Below are 22,232 nucleotides of genomic sequence, written 5' to 3'. Positions count from 1 at the left end.
TTAACCACCAAACCAATAGAAAAACAATTCCAACTACCAGACCAAGACAAATCATCCAATCTTATGACAACATTAACCACCAAACCAATATTAAAACAATTCAAACTACCAGACCAAGACAAATCAGCCCATCTTATGACAACATTAACCACCAAACCAATAGAAAAACAATTCCAACTACCAGACCAAGACAAATCAGCCCATCTTATGACAACATTAACCACCAAACCAATAGAAAAACAATTCCAACTACCAGACCAAGACAAATCAGCCAATCTTATGACAACATTAACCACCAAACCAATATTAAGACAATTCCAACTACCAGACCAAGACAAATCAGCCAATCTTATGACAACATTAACCACCAAACCAATATTAAGACAATTCCAACTACCAGACCAAGACAAATCAGCCAATCTTATGACAACATTAACCACTAAACCAATAGAAAAACAATTCCAACTACCAGACCAAGACAAATCAGCCCATCTTATGACAACATTAACCACTAAACCAATAGAAAAACAATTCAAACTACCAGACCAAGACAAATCAGCCAATCTTATGACAACATTAACCACCAAACCAATAGTAAAACAATTCCAACTACCAGACCAAGACAAATCAGCCCATCTTATGACAACATTAACCACTAAACCAATATTAAGACAATTCAAACTACCAGACCAAGACAAATCATCCAATCTTATGACAACATTAACCACCAAACCAATATTAAGACAACTCCAACTACCAGACCAAGACAAATCATCCAATCTTATGACAACATTAACCACTAAACCAATAGAAAAACAATTCAAACTACCAGACCAAGACAAATCAGCCAATCTTATGACAACATTAACCACCAAACCAATAGTAAAACAATTCCAACTACCAGACCAAGACAAATCAGCCCATCTTATGACAACATTAACCACTAAACCAATATTAAGACAATTCAAACTACCAGACCAAGACAAATCAGCCAATCTTATGACAACATTAACCACCAAACCAATATTAAGACAATTCCAACTACCAGACCAAGACAAATCAGCCCATCTTATGACAACATTAACCACTAAACCAATATTAAGACAATTCAAACTACCAGACCAAGACAAATCAGCCCATCTTATGACAACATTAACCACCAAACCAATATTAAGACAATTCCAACTACCAGACCAAGACAAATCAGCCAATCTTATGACAACATTAACCACCAAACCAATAGAAAAACAATTCAAACTACCAGACCAAGACAAATCAGCCAATCTTATGACAACATTAACCACTAAACCAATAGTAAAACAATTCCAACTACCAGACCAAGACAAATCAGCCAATCTTATGACAACATTAACCACCAAACCAATAGTAAAACAATTCCAACTACCAGACCAAGACAAATCAGCCAATCTTATGACAACATGAACCACCAAACCAATAGAAAAACAATTCCAACTACCAGACCAAGACAAATCAGCCAATCTTATGACAGCATTAACCACTAAACCAATATTAAGACAATTCAAACTACCAGACCAAGACAAATCAGCCAATATTATGACAACATGAACCACCAAACCAATATTAAGACAATTCCAACTACCAGACCTAGAAAAATCAGCCAATCTTATGACAGCATTAACCACCAAACCAATATTAAGACAACTCCAACTACCAGACTAAGACAAATAAGACCAATCTCAAGAAAACTCGAACCACCAGACTAAGACAAATAAGACCAATCTCAAGAAAACTCGAACCAACAGACCAAAATAAAAATGAGACCAATCTTAAAACTACTCAAACCCCCAGACAAATCTTAAGACAACTCAGACCACTAGACAAATCTTAAGACAACTCAGACCACTAGACAAAGACATATTAAACCAATCTTTGTACAACTCGAACCAACAAACCAATCTTAAGACAACTCCAACCACCAGACCAATCTTACGACAACTCGAACCACAAGACCAAGACGAATTATACCGATCTTTATACTCAAACCACCAGACCAAGACAAATCATGTCAATATAAAGACATGTCGAACAACCAGACCTAATCAAATCAAGCCAATATTAAGACTCGAACCACCAGACCAAGACGAATCAGACCACGAAGACTCGAATCACCAGACCAAGACCAATCATACCAATCTTAAGACAACTCGAACCACCAGACCAAAACAACTCAGACAAATCTTAAGACAACTCCAACCACCAGACCAAAACAAATCATATCAATCTTAAGACAACTCCAGCCACCAGACCAAAACAAATCATATCAATCTTTAGACAAATCGAACCACAAGACCAAGAGAATTCAGACCAATCTTAAGACAACTTGAACCACAAGACCAAGACAAATCAGACAAATCTTAAGACAACTGGAACCACTCTTGATGACAACTCGATTCAAACCACATTTGGAGGCAACACATAGATGTTTAAACGAGGAATTGAAATGGAGTTACCTCGACGTATAACAAGGTTATAAATCTTGCAAGTGAATAATATTAACGGTAAAAAAGAAATTATGTTTTGACTTTAAAAATACAAAATGTAGCGTGCAATTATAAACAACTTTTTGAAATAATTTCCAAGTAACCATTTGGAAAAGATACACTGAAAGCTACTACCAATTCACCCCTTTATGTTTTAGGCCCAAACACGGTAACGGATAAGAACATCAGCTGGGTCATCTCGTTTAAAAATTAAAAAAAAAGAGTTTGTAAATATAAAGACTATGATTGTTTTTTCAAAGAAACAAATAATTTTACTTTTGTTTAAATAAAAAAACGGGGTTTTCTTCTTTGATAAACCATTGTGAATAAAAGGGAAAGTGCGGTATACGTCAATGAGACACCAACCAAAAGACAAATACAGGTCAACGTCCAGTTGAGACGAACGATGAACGGACTTGCAAAAAATACAATCTTGAAATCAGTGTTTAATGGATATTATCATTACAAATGAATCTCTAATATCATACAAATTATAGTCATATAATGATATATTCATACACATTCCAAAATGCTTGTAATTATTATTTCATAGTTTCCTACGGAAATATGAACAACGAATATAATAAAAATTAGGAAATTGCCTGTAAGCTGTAGCAGGATATCCAGCGATTCATTCAAATACTATTGTTTCCTTCAACATAACATTCAAATGTTAAATTAAATGTCACAAAATGTTGTTTTAATATTAATATTAATATTAATCATAAATTCATAAATTTATAAATATTTAAACGTATTAATATTGTCGGTTAAAATATTGTAAAACATTATGAAGATATTATCAATACCATAATGTTACAATGTATTACAGAATAAACGACTGAATGAGACAGACACAAGCGGAAAATGTCATACATTTCTACTGTAACAAACAAAAAAAATAACTTGTCTTCTGGAAAATAGACCCGATATTCTTCTAAATAGTACCAAATATTTACCGAAATTAAAGACATAAACACAAGAGATAAGGAAAAGTCTGTGTCGTCCTAGTTATTGTACCAGCTACACCCCCTTTTCCCCCTAACCCGTAAAATTGGAAAGAAATATGCAAATCTAAAAAAAATCATAAGCCGTCAAAGTTTATATTTGAAAATATATGAAACTGTCTGCAATGCTGATAACAATTTTAATTTTTAATCAGCTATGAGTTGGCAAGCTTTTTAGACAGCGATATAACTTATTTGTTAATTTCTTCTCGAAAAGAATATGAAGAATAAGATGTTTGCCACTGGACGTCAGAAACATACATGAATCGCCTCTAATTCATATATTGTTATAAAATGTAGCACTACAATGTACTGCAACTCCAAATCAAGATTGATGTATCAAAAAAAAAATGTGAATTAGAGCTATTGATACTTAACATAGATACGTTCCACAACGGTAAGCATAGAAATAGTTAATGTCAATACACTCAGATTTTGACCTTGGATAATTTACTTGTAGTGTTCACTACACACTGAATCAATAATTATCATAATCATAGCTAGGTTGTTTAAACGAATGTATTGAAGAAGCAGACTTAAAGAATATCAGCCGCCTTGCAATCAATAAGCAAAGTATTCCTCCATGTGTATATTATTAGAAAACTGCAGCTAAGTTTATTGTAATGTTGATATTTTTAGTCAAAGGCGCGGCTCTATGAAGGTAAGCGAGTTTTATCTATAACTTAATAGTCTATCTGTACCAGGTCACAGGTATTGATTTACTTTACAATTTTACTGTTTACTATATTCTAACAAGCGATAGGTTAACCTAATATATGTCAAATAACATTTCGTAATTGTATTTTTGGAAAAGCTGCAATCGTGATGCATTCATGGACCAAGAGTTGGGTTCCAATCCCCTTCTTCAGATTTTATTCTCAAACTATTTACAGTTGTCAATAATAAGCCTTATTACAGTCCAACTTTACTTGCTCACTCGTTTACCCTCAATTAATAATCTTATATGATAAAAGAATCATATGTTTTGTTAGTTAATTCGGTAGCTGTTTCCCTTGTGAAGTCAAAATCATATGTGCATGATGTGGGCAGTGTAGTGCATATTTATATACAGATGGTCAATAGATCGTAAGGCCAAAAGACAAAAGTGTTTTTCGGATTTCCCTGGTTTCCCTGTTAGAACTCTTAAAAATAATAAACCTAAAATTTAAACTAGTATCTATCCTAATTTTCAAATTAACCCTCAACACTCAAACTTTTATCATGTTTATGTTTGGCGAAACTACATAATTCGTTGACCCTGTTATGGACAAAAAGTCCATTTCTTGTAGTTTTACCTGTTATATATATCTTTTTGACAAGTTATTAATCTAAACGATATGCATTGTTGACCAGCTACGCTTATAGGTTGTAAACATGTATACATGTATGAAGACGATGTGTGCGTGTTTATTGAACTATGCTTACTCTTTAAACAGTCCTGGGTTGAAAATAACCATTTTATAAATGTAAAAGGTACGTAAATTTGGCGATCGAATGCGGAAGTTTTTTTTCTTTTTTTCTTCTTTAAACTTCAATTTAAATTATTATTTCTAAAAATCTTTAATCATTACATATTGTACAGTGGTTATGAGAATAAAGAATAGATATAGCAGATACTAAAATTTACGTTTTGTATATGAAATTTGTTATATTTCCTATTTTGTAAATTCGGAATTTTTCGTTTTTACCAGGTAATTCATTATTAATATTTTAAAGCATTCTTTTTATGAAAATTACATTTCACATTTACTTTTAATTAAGTTTTATTTATTTAGTTCTATTTATTTAAAATGAGCGTTTTTAGTTTATTACATTACGATTAAATAGATGATTTTTTAAGTGAAATATACAGTAAACATAAATTCCGTAAATGTTATTTATTTCATTAATTTTCATTATTACATGCAAATTTGTTTACAGGAGATTTGTGAATTTGACGCATAATTTATTCGTAGTAAAGTTAAATTCTGTTATTTGGTTATATTTAATATTCAACGAAGTTTAAAGAAATCTTTGTTAGTCACTTTGGTTTACCTTGACAACGCAACAGAACACAAAGAAAATATTTGTTGTTTCATGTATATTGAAATCGTACCGATGCAGGATTGATCTCCAGAACAGAAATATTTGCGTATTACGTAATAGCAAGAAACATTTAATATATTACAGCTTGACATTATCTATGTATGATGAACTCTAAATATTGTGAAATATATTGTATGCATTTATATGAAATTGTATTATAGAGTTGCCATGAGATCTCAGTTGTAATAAAATATAGTTATTTTGGAATTCTTCGTTTTTACCAGGCCAGCTAAAGTCCAGACGACATAGGCTGAAAGTCAAGTACGACAAATTTACAGGGATAACCGAATTCGGTTTTATTCTTATCAGATTGATTTCAGTACTTTCGAAGTGTTTGAATATTACACATACATTTGACTGTTGTATACATTAAAATAAATAAAACCCGTAGGACATTTTTATGAAATTTAGCATTTGATAAGATATAAACTATCATACAGGTGGGAGGTTACGATAGCTATAAAACCAGGTTTAACCCACAATTTCCTCGGGGAAATGCCTGTATTAAGTCAGGAATATGGCAGTTGTTTTCTAATCGTTCTGTTGGTTCATCAAGTCGAGCACCTGATTTTGTCAGGTATGATAAACCATGGAGTTTGGTATCTTTGTTAATCAGTACTGTTTTAGAGTCAATTCATTCATTTTTCTGTTGAATGACCCGTTTAACTGTATGTTAAATAGCACACGAGCGACCACTGTGAGTATAAAAATCAAAATAGAAATGCTACACTGTTTTATTTGAATTCTAATTTCTTATTGTTTACGATACTAATTTATACTCAACATTCCTTTTTTGGGCATTTGATCGTTTTGTGATTGTTAGGTTCCGTTGCATTTAAAGCTGTTTAGAAGTCAATGTAAAAATATTCATTTAAGGCACATTTGATATTCAGTCTTAACTTTTATTTTAAGCATGCCAAGTCAGGAATATGACAGTTGTTGTCCATTCATTTGATATGTTCTATCATTTGATTTAGCCATTTGATTAGGGACTTTCTGTTTTGAATTTTCCTCGGAGTTCAGTATTTTTATGATTTTACTTGAATTTATACATAGGTAAGATGAACGGCACTTTGAAGAAATGGACGTCGCTATTCCGTGGATACCAACACAGATGGGTGATCCTCACTAATGACGGCTGTCTAAAGTACTACGAGGTAAAGAGAAATCTCTATAACTTCTTAATCGAAGTAAAAAATATATAATTACGACGTAATCCAATGAATCTCATGGTCTTAAAGCTTAAAATATGCATCAAGCATGGGCAATACCACGTCGTTCAATCTATCGAGGAAACAAGTGGGAAAAAAATAAAACCACTCACGCTGACCGTGAAGTATCAATGGTATTGTTAAGCACGGTATAACTTGTTATAAGACATTCTGATCGAGTAAGCTGATTTTTCTTATTCCAAGGCAGTGTCGATGTTGAAGTATTCGCCAAAAGCTTTATGTCAATAGGTAATACAAAAGGTAAATTTGACCTTTTGTCTAGTTACATGATAGTTTGGTAGATTGACAGAAGTTAAAATTAGATATATAGAAAAGCAATAGTCTTGAACATTTAAAGTTAAATAATTTTCGCTTAGAAAATATTTCAAATATGAGTGTTAAGATATGTTATATTCAACCTATGGTCCGCTTTCTCACAAAGTTACCCTTTATATATTTAGACAGAACCGGATGACCTAACAGAACCACCGAGGGGACAGATAAAATTATCAGTAAGTACCTTGGAAGCTGATCTCTTAATAGGTATTACAAAAATTTTAGTCATCTTTGGTTTGGTATTTCTCTATATATGGTAATCTCTGTATTTTCATGAACATTCTAATTTACGGACTGGTTGCTGAGTCGATCGTGCAAGTCCCTCATGGGTAATCAATGCAAGGTAGTTAACACCCCCTTTCATTTTTTCCATCTTCGTCTTCTTGTTGCTTTGGTATTGAAGTTGAAAAGAATACCAATTTTACAGTCTTTGTAAGTCTTCGGAGCTGTTACCATTTCAGATAATCCCTAACGAAGACGTTGAGTTAAAACGAAGTCAAAATATGACCAATCTGCATAAAAAATCAATTTGATCAGTAGTATATCACAGATTGCATTAAATGTATCTTTGCGGTTCCGCTCTAAAGAGACACATAACAATACTTTAACATATCATTATGCTTTTTAACAGAGTGATATGATTTGTAGATTTTACTACTGTATATGCCATTTTTATTATCATATACATATATAATGTTCACCAATTTGTACAGGATAAGTAGAATCTGGTAGTTGATATTGTATCAAGTAAATCTTTGAAATTTTGTTTAATCCTAATGAAATACCATCTGTATGAAACATTTTTGACTCTTTTAAGTTTGCAGAAATAGAAAGGAAAGATGACAAACGTTTTAAGGTGATTTCAAATGAAGGTCAGAAGTTCAGTTTTCGAGGTAAGTTACCTTTATTCAATTCATCTACTTATGGTTATAGTGTGAATACTTATCATTTGTTGTTATACTCATGGATTTATTGGGAAAAGACATTTGGTTTATACTTACCTGTGCTTGATGATGTATAAATACGAAAACAGCACTAGATTTAAAAGGTTGCGTTGGGTCTGATGCCTCGTGTAAGAAGAGTGACACACTCTAGATAGCAGTCGCTGCACACGAACGATGTAATGCGTCAACTCTTTTTGGGAACCTGTAGGTGGTTTTTTTTTTGGCAAAGCTAATTTTCTGACGCTACCTGAATTGAACTTTTCCACTACCAGTCCAAATTGTCCATTGTTTGTCCCTTTCTACAACTTCACATAAATATCTTATTTGATAAATATTTTCTTGTAAATGTATGGACTGATGGAAAATGGATGTAAGACACACAATAAATCAATCCCTCAAATTATAAAAATTGATATTTAAATAATATGCAAAAAAAAAAGATATTAAAAAGTGAAAAAACACAATGTCAAGTATAAATAATTTGAATATGATCTTAATGATCCTACTCCTTTATAGCCTATACATTCAAAAACATATTTTACTATACTCAACTTTGAATTTATTATATTAATTTAAAAGCCGAAAATGAAGAAGAAGCTGACCAGTGGATAGCTGTCATTGAAGATATCAAATCAGGAGCTAGAGATGATCTGTCAGATGTAAGTTTCTAAACAGTAGTATGCCCCCTCCCATGGGGGTATCAAAGTAATCACTTAATCACAAATGGTTTGCTAGTATAATCACATAATCATTAATTTAAGATAATCAAATAATCAAAAATACAATCCAAGATTATCAAAAAATCAAATAATCATTAAATATTTGGTCTTGTAATCAAATAATCACATCACATAATCGAAAACCCAATGCGCAGGCTCAGTAGTTTACACTTTAACATTTTTTAGTCAAAGTTGCTAGGGCATCTGACGTCTAGAAGTCTGTGTTAGTCGACGACCAATCCCATATTTCAGAATTTTCTAATTATTAACCTATTCCAAGCTTATGGTGACATGAAGCCCCCCATCTATTAATTTGATTTTAAATAACGACACCAAGGTGACGTGGACATACATGTACTGTCAAACAGTCATGCACATGAACTGACGGACGGGTGGATGAAAATATTAACTTTTTAAACTTTGATGTGTGGGTATTAAAAATAAGTGCTTAACAAAAAAATATACATAACATATTAGGAAACGAAATAGTTGTATATCGCTAACTATATAGTATAGATACTATTTGAACTTGAAATGAATTGTATTCATCGAAGGAGGAAGAAAAAGAAGAAGAGGACGAAACAGATTCTGTACAAGATGGAGAAGGGAATAAGGAGGTTGTTACTCAAGGTATTTTATTTAACTTTTTACAAAAGTATAGGAGTAGTTGCTAGAATAACGTAATTTGCATGTTTTACCCCATCTTTCCTTCAAATAATCAAGGCTTCAAGCAAAGTTAACAAATGCAGTAAAATATAATCTTGCCCAACAATAATATATTGTTGCCTATGTTTCTATCAAAAAGTTTTAAACACACAATACATTCAAAAAGATCGAAGAAAGATGTAATAATTAGGCAACTAAAAACAATAAATACACGAAAAATACTTAAATGAATCATGCTTTCACTGATCTGAAGTTAACTATTATACTATATTGTACTTTTTATTTTGTTTTCCCTGTAGCTCTTCCTTATTCAAATGTTAACAAATAACTTAAAAGTATTATGTTGAGCCTTGTAATTGAGGTTTAGGTTTTCTTTGCACCCTCTTGCTAATCAAAAGGTTAAAGTTGAAATAGCCAAATAATGCAATCCTTTAGAAGTATTTTATTTACATATATTCTGTTCCATTCTTTAAGTTCAGGGACAGTATATTTCATTAATATTTTACACGCCTCTTTGCTTTCGAAACCCAAAGGTTAATCATATAGTTTATTTATTTAGTTTTCCATGTACCACTTTGCTCATCAAATTCCAAAACTGCTAAGCTTCTGTTTAGCCAGAGTTGTAGGTAAGTAGAATGGCATTTGATGTTGAAACAGCAAAATGTCGTGACTTTTTTTTAAGCTGTCATATATATTATAATTTGTTATGCTGCTAGAAAAGTGAGCATGATATTTGTTTTATTACTTGTTTCTTTGATAAATTTATTTTTCAGACATTTGTTTTCATAAATTGCAGAAAGTATTTTCCTTCCGTTATGCATTTTCTTTCTACTTTATCTTTGTAACTGCTTTGGTAAGTGCTGCTATAGTGTTATAAATATTGCTTAATATTTTACATTAGTTCTAAATATTATGATGCATTTCTTGGTGTTATGGTAACGGTTAACTCGTTGCTCATTTGAACTGTCGACTAGTCCAAATACAAGTGTGCATCATTTTGGTTTTCTTTGTTTCAACTTGATGTTAACAAGTCATTTTCAGTAAAAAGAAAGTATTTTTTCAGAGGAAACTAATTTCGAAAGAAGGTTTACGTCGTTGAAAGGAGTTGTCAAGACTATAATGTCACAAGAACAAGTTACAGCACAATTCAGAAGGCTAATGATTGACAGCAAGAGGTACACATTTGTAAAATTGAAAATATCTAAAGTGTCTTGCGACTCTCAGTATTTCTTTTTCGCATTTACTGCTTTGAATGCATGTATTCAGCTTATATATATTCTTATCATTTGATTTTTGCCTTTTGATTAGGGACTTTCCTCGGAGTTTAGTATTTTTTTTATTTTATATCACACCGTTCATTTTTATCATGCAAAATGATAATATCTTGGTACATTTTAATCATGATTAGAAAAAGGATTAATTAGAATTTAATGTTTTTCATTTATGTATGATAATTTGTTATCATCATTTTTCATATACTTAGGAAGAATTTTCAAGTTGTTGCCGCTATCGATTTTGGATCTAGTTATACATGCTGTGCCTTTTCATTTAAATCTGAGTACAAAAAAGATCCTTTGGATATACATGTTGTGACAATTGATGAAAGTCATAAAGAACCAACTATTCTACTGCTCAATCAGGAAGGTCAGTTTGATTCCTTCGGATCAAAAGCAGAAGAGAAATTAACACAGTTACAACAAGAGGACCCAGATGGAGCGAACGATTGGTATCTATTTCGAAATTTCAAAATGCAGCTTTATAATAATAAGGTAATATTGACTTGCATTTCTTATAGTTTGAAAGTTTGAAATTATGTTTTCATTACTAATTTGAATGATTAATAGTCAACAGTAGTATTCCGCTGTTCGAAAGTCGATTGAGACATAAACAAATCCGGGTTACAAACTAAAACCGAAGGAAACACATCAACTATAAGACGAAAACAACGAAACAACAGAAACACTCAGGTCATGGAATTGTTTCATTGTCTGTTATGTATTATTTAAAACCTAGTAGGTCATACAAAACCAAGCCTTATGTTAGCGGTTTTGTTTGCTCATCAGTATGTAAAATTGAGATATGGCTATGTCCTTTCAGAGTTTGTCGAAACTGTTGAAGTTTAAAGATTTGGGTGGAAAGTCTATGAAAGCAGATTATGTGTTTGCACTATGTATCGAGTACATATATAATATGGTAGTGGAGAAAATCTTTGACAAAGATAGTTCATTAAAAGACTACGATATCCGATGGGTATTGACCTGCCCGGCAATGTGGAATGAATCAGCCAGACAATTTATGCTCGAAGCAGCAGAAGAGGTATGAACAAAACATTCAAACTTCAATTGCTCAAACTTATGTTGTTTATTCTAAAATGTATGCATATTTTTATACATTCTATTTTACAGGCAAGTGCATAGAACATCATGTGCGTTTTTCTGCATTTTTGTCTTTTTCTTTCTTTTATTTGGGGTCATCTATCGTGAAAGGGAATATTTGGTAACGATTCAACGCATTTTTAATGTATTTAGGTAAAATAAAAAACACAAAAAAATCAACAGCAAAGATGTTTCATAAAGTCGTTGACAATTGGAAATTTTCATTTGTAATGGGTTACTTGAAGTTACGTTATTTGTCCTAAATCCTTATTTGGTTCAAAATGAAAAGTCAAAAAAACAAAAACACTGGACTCCGAAGATATTCAAACGGGAAAGTTCCTAATCAAATGGAATAATGTACAGCTCAAACACATCAAACGAATGAATAACAACTGTCATATTTCTGACTTGGTAATGGCATTACTTACATTTTTAACGGATGTGAAGTTCTGAAACAAAACCGATTTTACTTTGAAATGGCGTTAAACAATATAGCATGTTTAGTTTATAGATATTAAAAAAAAAAATGTTTGCATGATTTTCCTTTCTTGCTGGCTTGCAGATTTTGGAAATTAACTTGATGCATAACAAATGATAGACACAGACATATCAAAGTATTGTCTTTATCTATCTTAAGTAAGCAAAGAAATTTATCACTGGTTAATCAAAGTTAAATCACTAAATGGAATTCACACACTAAATAGTTATAAGTATAATTGGATAGATCCAGTATGTTTCGTGTCCAGGTAAATTCCAGGCAACTTCGATAAACCGGTGTTCAGATCACAATAAACCCATTAAGAATATACAAGTCAAGGGTGAAAGGGTGTGTAGGTAGTGTAAGCGTATCATACTGTATACATATATCACATGCCACACAAAAAATGCTATACATGCATCACCCGCTATGCGAATCTTCACTCGCTTAACATTTCACATTCTGGAATAGATCACAAAATCTTTACATGTTTAGACCACTGTATTGAATCTGGTCGGATATACATTTGTTTGGATCAAACTTACATACCTGAACAGAGGTAAAGAATTGAACCATCACATCGGTTCATTGCTGTAATATTCGTTTATCATTGGATGCAGACATTTTGGGTATATCCTAACATACGTATATCAGTGTGGATTCCATAAGGTGAAAAAGCGAATATGTGTATGTTTTCAGAGTGGCATTGATAGAAAAAGCATTACACTAGTATTAGAGCCAGAAGCTGCTGCAATTTGTTGTAAATGTTTAGAAACAGACAAGAAATTGAAGGGAACAAAGGGAACGCATGTGTTTGCAACGGGATCAAGATTTCTCATTGTTGATCTAGGAGGTATGACTATCACATGCTGTCACAAACGCATACCAAACTTTGGTATCGTCTCAAATGGTCTGTTGGAGAAATAAAAATGACTCCCAAAACAAAACATTTTTTTATAAAAGTGAAAGGGTTGTTGGAAATTGTTTTAATTCATTCCAAAGTACTGACACATTTTTATGTGATACGACTTTCATTTAAATTTGTATTTCTATGATTGGATTATAGGCTCCTTTCATTGAGTCGAAAAAGTCAAATAATTGCGTGAGGTTAATCTTATTAAAACTGAGCTGTTATTTCCGTCAAAATATTTGGAATTGGTCAAATTATTGCTATTTTAAAGTATTTTTTATTAAGATTACATAACACCTGTTTCTGAGCTATCTTGTTTGGACTTTTATTTGGACAATTTACTATTTTTACTAAGATCTCATAACAAAAAAATTGTAAGTTCGAAATAACACGCTATAGAGTGCCTGATTTAATTGATTGATGACTGCTGAATTTAAGTGGCAAGGCAAGAATCAAATGCATGTTCAGGCCAATAACTTGTTAATGAGACCTGAATAATTCTACATTTTTTCTTTGTCGACGATAGAGGTTATGACCATCTCTTTATAGGAAATGAATTAAAAATTAGATAGCATGAAAAATAAAGAAGTGTAATTTAAAATAAAATAAATGACTTATTTAATATATTATTTAGGTGGAGCAGTGGATATAACTGCTAATGAAGTTTTAGACTCTGGACAACTTAAAGAAATATACAACGCCTCCGGTGGTCCTTGGGGAGGTAATATGATCAATCATAAAATATGGATCGTAATCTATGATTTTTTTGGCAATGCTGTAGTCCAAAACTTCATGAAAGAACATGGAGACGATTATTTACAAATGATACGTGCAGTAGAAGAAGAGAAGAAAGATTATGACTTTGATGAACGCTTTTATGTCGATGTTCCTGATTCATTGCTTGATGAGGCAAAGAAATTGAATGCCGACCTTGTTTATGACAAAAATAAAGATGCCGTTAAAATGGTGAAAGGCAGATTGCAAATTGAAAAGAAAATGGTAAACGCTATATTCAAAGAATGTATCGATACACTTTGTAAAAATATAAAAGATTTGCTAAGCAAGAAGGAAACCGAAGATGTATCTAGTCTTATAATGGTTGGTGGGTACTCGTCGTGCACCTTATTACAGAAAACCCTAAAAGATATGTTTTCTGATCTAAAAATAATATATCCACCTGACCCTGAAACAACTGTAATAAAAGGGGCTGTTATAATGGGTCACATGAATACACCCATTGCAAGAAGATTAGCACGATATCACTACGGAATTGCAATCAATTCTGAACTTGACCTTGTCGAGTCTTTTAATGGATCACTTGCGGAACAAACAGATACTGAACCAGAGTTCCTTGCTTTTATTAAGAAATTAGACCCAATTAAGGTGAATGACGTTATCGCTGAGTATGATGTCCCTGTCAGTTCTGGGCAAGAGAAGGTCATAATTGAGGTATATGCATCAGACAGCAATGTTCCACCGAAAGTTGTTTCAGATGCTCACTGCAGAAAAATAGGAACAATACGTATAAAAATGTCAAACATAAATGACGATACCATGCTTAAAGTCGGTATGTCCTGTGATGGAACAGAGTTTAAAGCTGTAGCGAGAGATTATACGACTGGGAGATGTTTTGCTGGAATATGTAGATTCTTAGAATGAGAATCTCAGAAACTTTAAAAATATGACTTTGTTGCAATGTAAAGATGACAATAGATTCCATGTGTGTATAAAAAAAATCAGCTCATTTTATTCAGTGTGTATAATTGTCTCGTAATAATACTATAAATAACCAATTTGTTATTCTCTGTTATGCATTGTATATTACTGTTTCAAAATGTATTCTACAATCTGGGAGGTCTTTTCCTAAAACTATTGTTATGGACTGAAATTTTAACCAGTTTATTATCCAATAAAATTATTCATTAATTTCATACTTCTTTTATTCATAAATGGGAGTAATAGTATTTAAAAAAAAATCGTTGCTATACATATGTCTTCTATAAATGATCTTCTGTTAAAATGAACCAATAGTTAAATGTGTGTAATGCCTTGTGTACTAGTACAAGTGCATTTGCCAAAAAAGTGAAAAAGAGCATTTCTCGTTTTTTATATAGATTATACCGTTGGTTTTCCCGTTTGAATAGTTTTACAATAGTAATTTTGGGGCCCTTTATAGCTTGTTGTTCGGTGTGAGCCAAGGCTCCGTGTTGAAGGCCGTACATTGACCTATAATGGTTTACTTTTTTTTTATATAAATTGTTATTTGGATGGAGGGTTGTCTCATTGGCACTCACACCACATTTTCCTATATCTACATGAGATACAAAATGGGAAGAAAAATCTGAAGGTTAACAAAGACAGACGACACTATAAAGTCACGCAGTAAAAATTAAAACAATTCAGAGTCAACAAAGCATTGCACAGAAACTAAAGTAAATCCTAATTTCAATAACAATTACAGCGAAGCTATATTAACTTTGGTTTGTATACTCATTTAACCTTGGCTGCAAATTGCAGGAGATTGGAACGAGATAACTTTCCACTTAAGTCCGAATGACGTGGATGTTCAGAAACTATGGGACACCGAACAGCCTTCAATAATGAGTAAAACGCATACCGAAAGTCGGATATAAAAGGCACAAACATTACAAAATTTAAAAGAAAACCTGCTGTTCGGTGTGAGACAAGGATTTGTGTTGAAGGTAGTACTTTGACCTATACTTGTCTACTTTTTTAAACATTGTGAATTTGATGTAGAGTTGTCTCATTGGCATTCGTACCACATTTTCTTATTTCTATATGAAGAAACAAACAAAACAAAAACGGCTCGATATATGATCAAACCATAAACGATTAACAAATATGACAGAAACCAAAAATAACCACTGTATTACTGGCTCCTGACTTTAGACAGGCGAATATAGAATGTGAGCGCGTAACTCTTCCACTACCCTGGAACCGTGGTGTAACTGAACAAACTGTAAAATTCAGTACTCATCAGATTTACACGAATCAGAAGAAACGACTTGCATAAAGACAAAAGACATGAAGTATACCATCTCAAAGTGTTCGCAGTTAATAAAAGCTACTTCAAAGCTAATGAATCAATCATGTTTCCCTAGACAAAAGTATCAATCAGTACACATATTTAAAAATGACACGTTGAAATTAATCACATCCTTCATCGAATATAGAAAAAAGTCAAGTTGTTGTTATTGCACGAAAATGTCGGACCGAACTAGTTATAATGTTTATATATGAAAAAATATTCTTTTAACAATCTTGTAAAAGTCTAGGTATCATTGGGATATGGTGATGATTTGATTGGAAAGATTAATAAAACTGCACATAATTGGTTTTTTATTGGTTTTCATACAGAGACACTTGAAATGTAATATTGAAGAACCCGGATTCAATTTTGATATGAAAAAAGTCCTATATATAGACATTGATCGTAAAATTCTTTATCATAAAGATAATGTAAAACTGCTGTCCATCCCTTTTCATTAATATATCACACAAGATACTAAAAAGACATTGCATGAATATTTGAAGAAGTTCATAATTATCTTTGATACAAGTCTATGATCAATAATCTATCTATGTTTTACATTATGAATTGCATTGTTTCCACTTCTATCTATATATATTTTTTCTGTGAAAAAAATATATTCAACAAACATACAAGTACTATTTTTCCCAAAATGGCATGTTAGCTGCATGTCATTTGTTCGTTTTAAATTGTAGTCCTAAAACTATGTTGAGTTAGTCCATATTTAGCCGCATATAAAACTTGATAGAATCGCTTCAAGTTTTTGAAAAAAAGTATTATTTGGTGGTGTTACTGTAAGTATATTTATAATAATAATAGTTAATGATGAACTCATCATCAATATTTTTTATTAAACGATTCGTAAATTGAAGTTTCCTTTTATTTTTTTCGGAATTCAATTTTGTTGGTGTAGATAAATAATGTGTATATAAGAAAACAGTTCAATTGCGCTATGAATAGATAAATTAATATGTGTTGTTGACATTTGATGGTCTTGTTTTATTGGTCAGCGTTATGGCTCCCAAAATGTTTATGCATGTATAAAATCCTTTCCAAGATGTCACAAAAACGAAATTATACTACAGGGAAACAATTCGGAGATAAGTTTAAGTTGGCACGGTAGTACACAAATTTCAGTATGTAGTTTGCTATTTTGTGTAACCTATTTAAGTCAATGTATCTGAACAGTGTGATTGGACAAAAACACAGTATCGACAGAACATACTTTCCAAAACTGAGGGATGAATCAGAAGAAAATGATTTTTTGAGAATTTTTTGAGATTTTGTATCCACTACATGATTCAAGACTTAAAAGCACTATTGACCTTAGGTTCTGAAAAATAGCAAAACATGTAAACAGTCATCATACATATTCAAATTTATTTCTGAATATGATAATGAAAGTACTTCAGATAACTGTGTATGTAGAATTTTTGGCAGCGTTACAAAGTGATGAACATTCTTTAAAGTTTAAGGCTACCATTATCCCTATCGGCCATGCCACGTTTACCCGGACATTAACTAATCTGCATTAAACTTGCATTTATATGTTTTATTTGTATTTATATGATATATCATAGTATCTATAGATTAATATTAAGGAGTTTATTCGGATGTAGAAACTCGTCCTTTTGAGACTAGTTATATGTTTCTTGTCTTTGTGGCATTTGAGCGTGAAAACAGAAGTGCTTCGTTCCGCAGTCATAGTTATATCTCAAGTCGAGATGATTTCAGATCGCTAGAAAGCGGCGTATAACCATAGTATTGAACTTCAAAACATCCATTTTTAAATGGAAAGGGGTAGGTGGGTAATGCTGAGTAAACGGCACAATGTACATATTTATTCATAAACCGGGCGCTTGAATATGTATGTTTTGGTACAAAATTAGCCTGAAAGTATTCATATTTCTTAACAAATTCGATATTTTTTTATTGTTGCATGTCAATTACATCGTCACTGTCTTATTGAACAGCGGTAAACTACTGTTGCCTTAATTTATTTATTCATTATATATGATGTCTTGGTTTCTTCATGTTGTTCTTTGTAATTGTGAGTTAATTCTATTTTTTACTTAGTAAAAACAACGTTCGATATTTAATCATTGTTAAGCGTAGAGAACGATACACCTAAACAAATAAATCACTAATTTTCTTTAAAAGCTTAAAATTATCTCACATTATCTGTATTTGGTCATGGACAAAATCGTTCTAAACCGGAAAAAAAACGAAGGGTTAACAAAAAAGTAAAACAACAAAAATACCGATTTCAAAGGAAAATTCAAATCTAAATAAATAGTGGATTTAACTTGATTTAATAGCTAGCTAAACCTTTCAACAAGTTATTGCACAGAAACAACATAACGACTGTTAGATGTGAAAAACTGAAATATCGAACTTCAATTTCATTTTGCTATCGTTTACATTATAATTACTATATGTGCTCTTACTAGTATATTGATATCTGTTTGTTTGATGGTCTCTTATCTATAGAAAGTATCATGATCGATCTTAATTATTACTTTTTTCACAACCGTATTTACATCTTTAAAGACCCATATGTTGCTAAACACTTATCCGACCTCCATGATAAATATGTTGTTGTCCCCGCAGACAAAGCCCCAAATAACATCGTTTTTGTCTGTAAAAGTCACTACATTAATTGCTTGATAAACGAATTAGGTATAGACAATTCACTTGGAAACTCAACATATACCCTCACGACACTTACCAAAGAGGAAATCCTGGATAATCATAGGTCTGTTCTTTGTTCCTTCGGTATTTCAACCAAAGATGAAGAACTGGATCTTCCATCACTGTATTGGATACCTAAACTACACAAGTGTCCTTACAAACAACGGTATATTGCTGGGTCTTCCAAGTGCTCCACAAAACCTCTTTCTAAATTATTAACATCTATTTTATCAGCAATCAAAGATGGGCTTCAAAGTTATTGTGAAACTGCCTATTCTAGAGGTGGCGTGAATCAGATGTGGATACTTAAAAATTCCAAAGATCTTTTAGAGTACATACAATCTAACTCTCTTTCATCTTGTAACAGTATTAAAACATTTGACTTTTCTACTCTTTATACAAATATTCCACATTCCAAACTAAAAGACAAATTGAAAGAGTTGGTATTACTTTGCTTCATAAAAAAGAATGGCCAACGTAGATACAAGTATCTTGTCTTAGGGAGGGATAAATCATACTTTGTAAAGAATCACTCTGATTCAAACAAAAAATTCTCTGAAACCGATATTATCAAGATGCTTGATTTCTTGATTGACAACATATTTGTAACGTTCGGAGGACGTGTTTTTCAACAGACTGTCGGCATCCCAATGGGAACAAATTGTGCCCCTATACTTGCCGACTTGTTTCTTTATTATTATGAGGCTGACTTCATGCAGGAACTTCTTAGGAAGAAAGATAAGAAGTTAGCAATATCCTTTAACTCTACTTTCCGCTATATAGATGACGTTCTTTCACTAAACAATTCAAAATTTGGTGACTATGTGGAACGCATCTATCCCATCGAATTGGAGATAAAGGATACTACAGATACAGTTAAGTCGGCTTCATATCTTGACTTACATCTAGAAATTGACAATGAGGGTCGGTTGAAAACAAAACTTTACGACAAAATAGATGATTTCAGCTTTCCAATTGTGAACTTTCCATTTCTAAGTAGCAACATTCCAGCAGCACCTTCATACGGGGTATATATCTCCCAATTGATACGATATTCCTGTGCTTGCATTTCTTATCATGATTTTCTTGATAGAGGGTTACTGCTCACAAGGAAGCTATTAAACCAAGAGTTCCAAATGGTGAAGTTGAAATCATCCCTTCGTAAATTTTACGGACGCCATCACGAGTTGGTTGACCGTTATGGAATAACCGTTTCACAAATGATATCGGATATGTTCCTTACGTCGTAACTACAATCCCCTTCCCTTTCATGAATGTGACTTACCGAATTAGACTATTTACCGGATTTGTAATCACATAAGCAACACGACGGGTGCCACATGTGGAGCAGGATCTGCTTACCCTTCCGGAGCACCTGAGATCACCCCTAGTTTTTGGTGGGGTTCGTGTTGTTTATTCTTTAGTTTTCTATGTTGTGTCATGTGTACTATTGTTTTTCTGTTTGTCTTTTTCATTTTTAGCCATGGCGTTGTCAGTTTGTTTTAGATTTATGAGTTTGACTGTCCCTTTGGTATCTTTCGTCCCTCTTCTATAATTTAAAATTTATCGATAGTTAATGTTGCACTGAAATCACTATAAGTGTTTCACTCTACTTACTGCAAGCCATAAAAAAGTTATAACCCATGGAAATTTACATCATCAAATCAAACTGTTACCCACAATTCCTTAGATAGTAGTCACAATCAGGTCAATAATGTAGTAATATCCCATAAGAAATGTATTCTATTATATACAAGCTTTAGGGTATCAAAACAAAACATGATGTGTATTAACAAGATTTTTACTTTATGTCAATTAACCTGTCAATGTATTAAAAAAAATAACTGATCAAATATTTTAAGTATCGAAAAAGAAGTACTTATCTCGTTACAGTAAAACACTAATAATATTTTTTTCAGTACAATACTGATAAATACTTCATGCGCGACGCGCATTTCTAAATTAGATGTAATGATTAGTCATTTGTCGACTATATTTTTATAATAATTTTTATATAAGTATTTCAATAAAACTCCCATGGAAATATTTCGATATTTTGTAATACTACATACATCTTATTTAATATTTCAAATCGAAGTCAGTTTTCAATAAAGATGGATGAATTTTAACAAAGAATAAGTCCTTAATTTTAACAATTAAATTATAAATAAAAATGATAACCGTACCTGTATTTTAATAACAATTAGTTATTCAGTAAGACATTATAAGCTGTTCTGGGATAGCAAAAATGAAACTAAAATCAAATAAAAAGGATTGCATTTATGCTTTTTTTTAATTTCAAATGTATGCATTTCTATCACTGATGACTTGACTGGCTGTGCTAGAGTACTTTTTGTAAATTTCGACCAGCGGTTTGAACTCAATTGGTGGAGTTAGTCCCTTCACAGAAAAATGTAATGTTTTCGACTGCGCATTTAAAAAGAAAAAAAGTCTAATTATGAAAAATCAATGGCTTATATTGACCTACACACATATATATATGAGTTCATGAAATTCCATACATTCTCAAAAATTCAGTTTCAAAATAACACCCAAATCTTTTAATTTTCGTAAAACATTTCCCCGGAATATAACATTGTTGGTGTGTTATTTTAGTTTTAATTCAAATATTCAGTATTTAAAACACCAAGCATTGATGGTTGAATTCTTTCATTTCAAATTCTGTAAAGAAAATTGGAGGGGGTGGAGATAAATAATAACTGCGTATTTATCATATATTATCAGTAGTTGTATATTTCATAAGAACATGTAAATACATATCTTATGTCCTAGGGGAAAATTAAAGTTATATAATGTTATAACAATATTTTCGGATGAATGACTATTACACTCAACTACTTGCTATTGCGTAACGACAACTAAATTATGATAATTTTATTGCCAGCTATTAGCGAATAACCTAGAAGTACTGGAAGAGGAAATTTTGTTCTTTTTGGTTTTATCTAATACAAATGCGTAGAATGCTTTTAATTTATTACCCTAATGCATTAAAGCAAAACATATCGAACTCGGTATTCGGAAGATGGTTAGAAAACACGTCGTCCAAAAATCATCATTAATGTAATAAGCGAGAACAATTAAATTTGATATGAAAACGAAATCTTGCGTGGTTAACCCAGTTTTTATCAACGATTGCAACACTGCGAGGGTCAAGATTCGTGTGAAAGAATTTGAACACAAACAGTCAACAACTATCACTTGTCATGATATCAGAT

The 22,232-nt window shown here is 32.0% G+C and overlaps 1 protein-coding gene across 5 annotated transcripts; it reads left to right on the top strand.

Annotated features, from left to right (window-relative positions):
- Window positions 1–3,791: 3,791 nt before the first annotated feature.
- Window positions 3,792–15,184, top strand: LOC139487711 (heat shock 70 kDa protein 12A-like). Of its 5 annotated transcripts, none has more exons than XM_071272730.1 (12): window positions 3,954–4,190; window positions 6,671–6,771; window positions 7,287–7,337; window positions 7,979–8,054; window positions 8,685–8,764; window positions 9,379–9,454; window positions 10,050–10,116; window positions 10,554–10,665; window positions 10,974–11,259; window positions 11,588–11,806; window positions 13,043–13,196; window positions 13,888–15,184. In XM_071272730.1, exons 5-12 carry the CDS (start codon window positions 8,751–8,753, stop codon window positions 14,910–14,912), a joined length of 1,953 nt encoding a protein of 650 aa, XP_071128831.1. In that variant the 5' UTR covers window positions 3,954–4,190; window positions 6,671–6,771; window positions 7,287–7,337; window positions 7,979–8,054; window positions 8,685–8,750; the 3' UTR covers window positions 14,913–15,184. The 5 variants fall into 5 exon arrangements, with proteins under 5 accessions (XP_071128829.1, XP_071128827.1, XP_071128831.1 ...); XM_071272727.1 differs by lacking the exon at window positions 10,050–10,116 and adding an exon at window positions 6,242–6,311 and having other exon boundaries at window positions 4,050–4,190; XM_071272728.1 differs by lacking the exons at window positions 3,954–4,190; window positions 10,050–10,116 and adding an exon at window positions 3,792–3,926.
- The last annotated feature ends 7,048 nt before the right edge of the window (window positions 15,185–22,232 follow it).

Source organism: Mytilus edulis, chromosome 9 (genome assembly GCF_963676685.1).
Source record: "Mytilus edulis chromosome 9, xbMytEdul2.2, whole genome shotgun sequence".
Lineage (NCBI taxonomy): Eukaryota > Metazoa > Mollusca > Bivalvia > Mytilida > Mytilidae > Mytilus > Mytilus edulis.
Note: the sequence above shows the minus strand (reverse complement) of the source record. Positions and strands in the feature narration are given on the sequence as shown.

Coding starts and splice junctions, on each gene's coding strand:
- LOC139487711 (XM_071272728.1), top strand. CDS start 6,676: ATGAACGGCACTTTGAAGAAATGGACGTCGCTATTCCGTGGATACCAA. Junction 6,772..7,286: donor GCTGTCTAAAGTACTACGAG/GTAAAGAGAAAT, acceptor TTATATATTTAG/ACAGAACCGGATGACCTAAC. Junction 7,338..7,978: donor GGGGACAGATAAAATTATCA/GTAAGTACCTTG, acceptor GACTCTTTTAAG/TTTGCAGAAATAGAAAGGAA.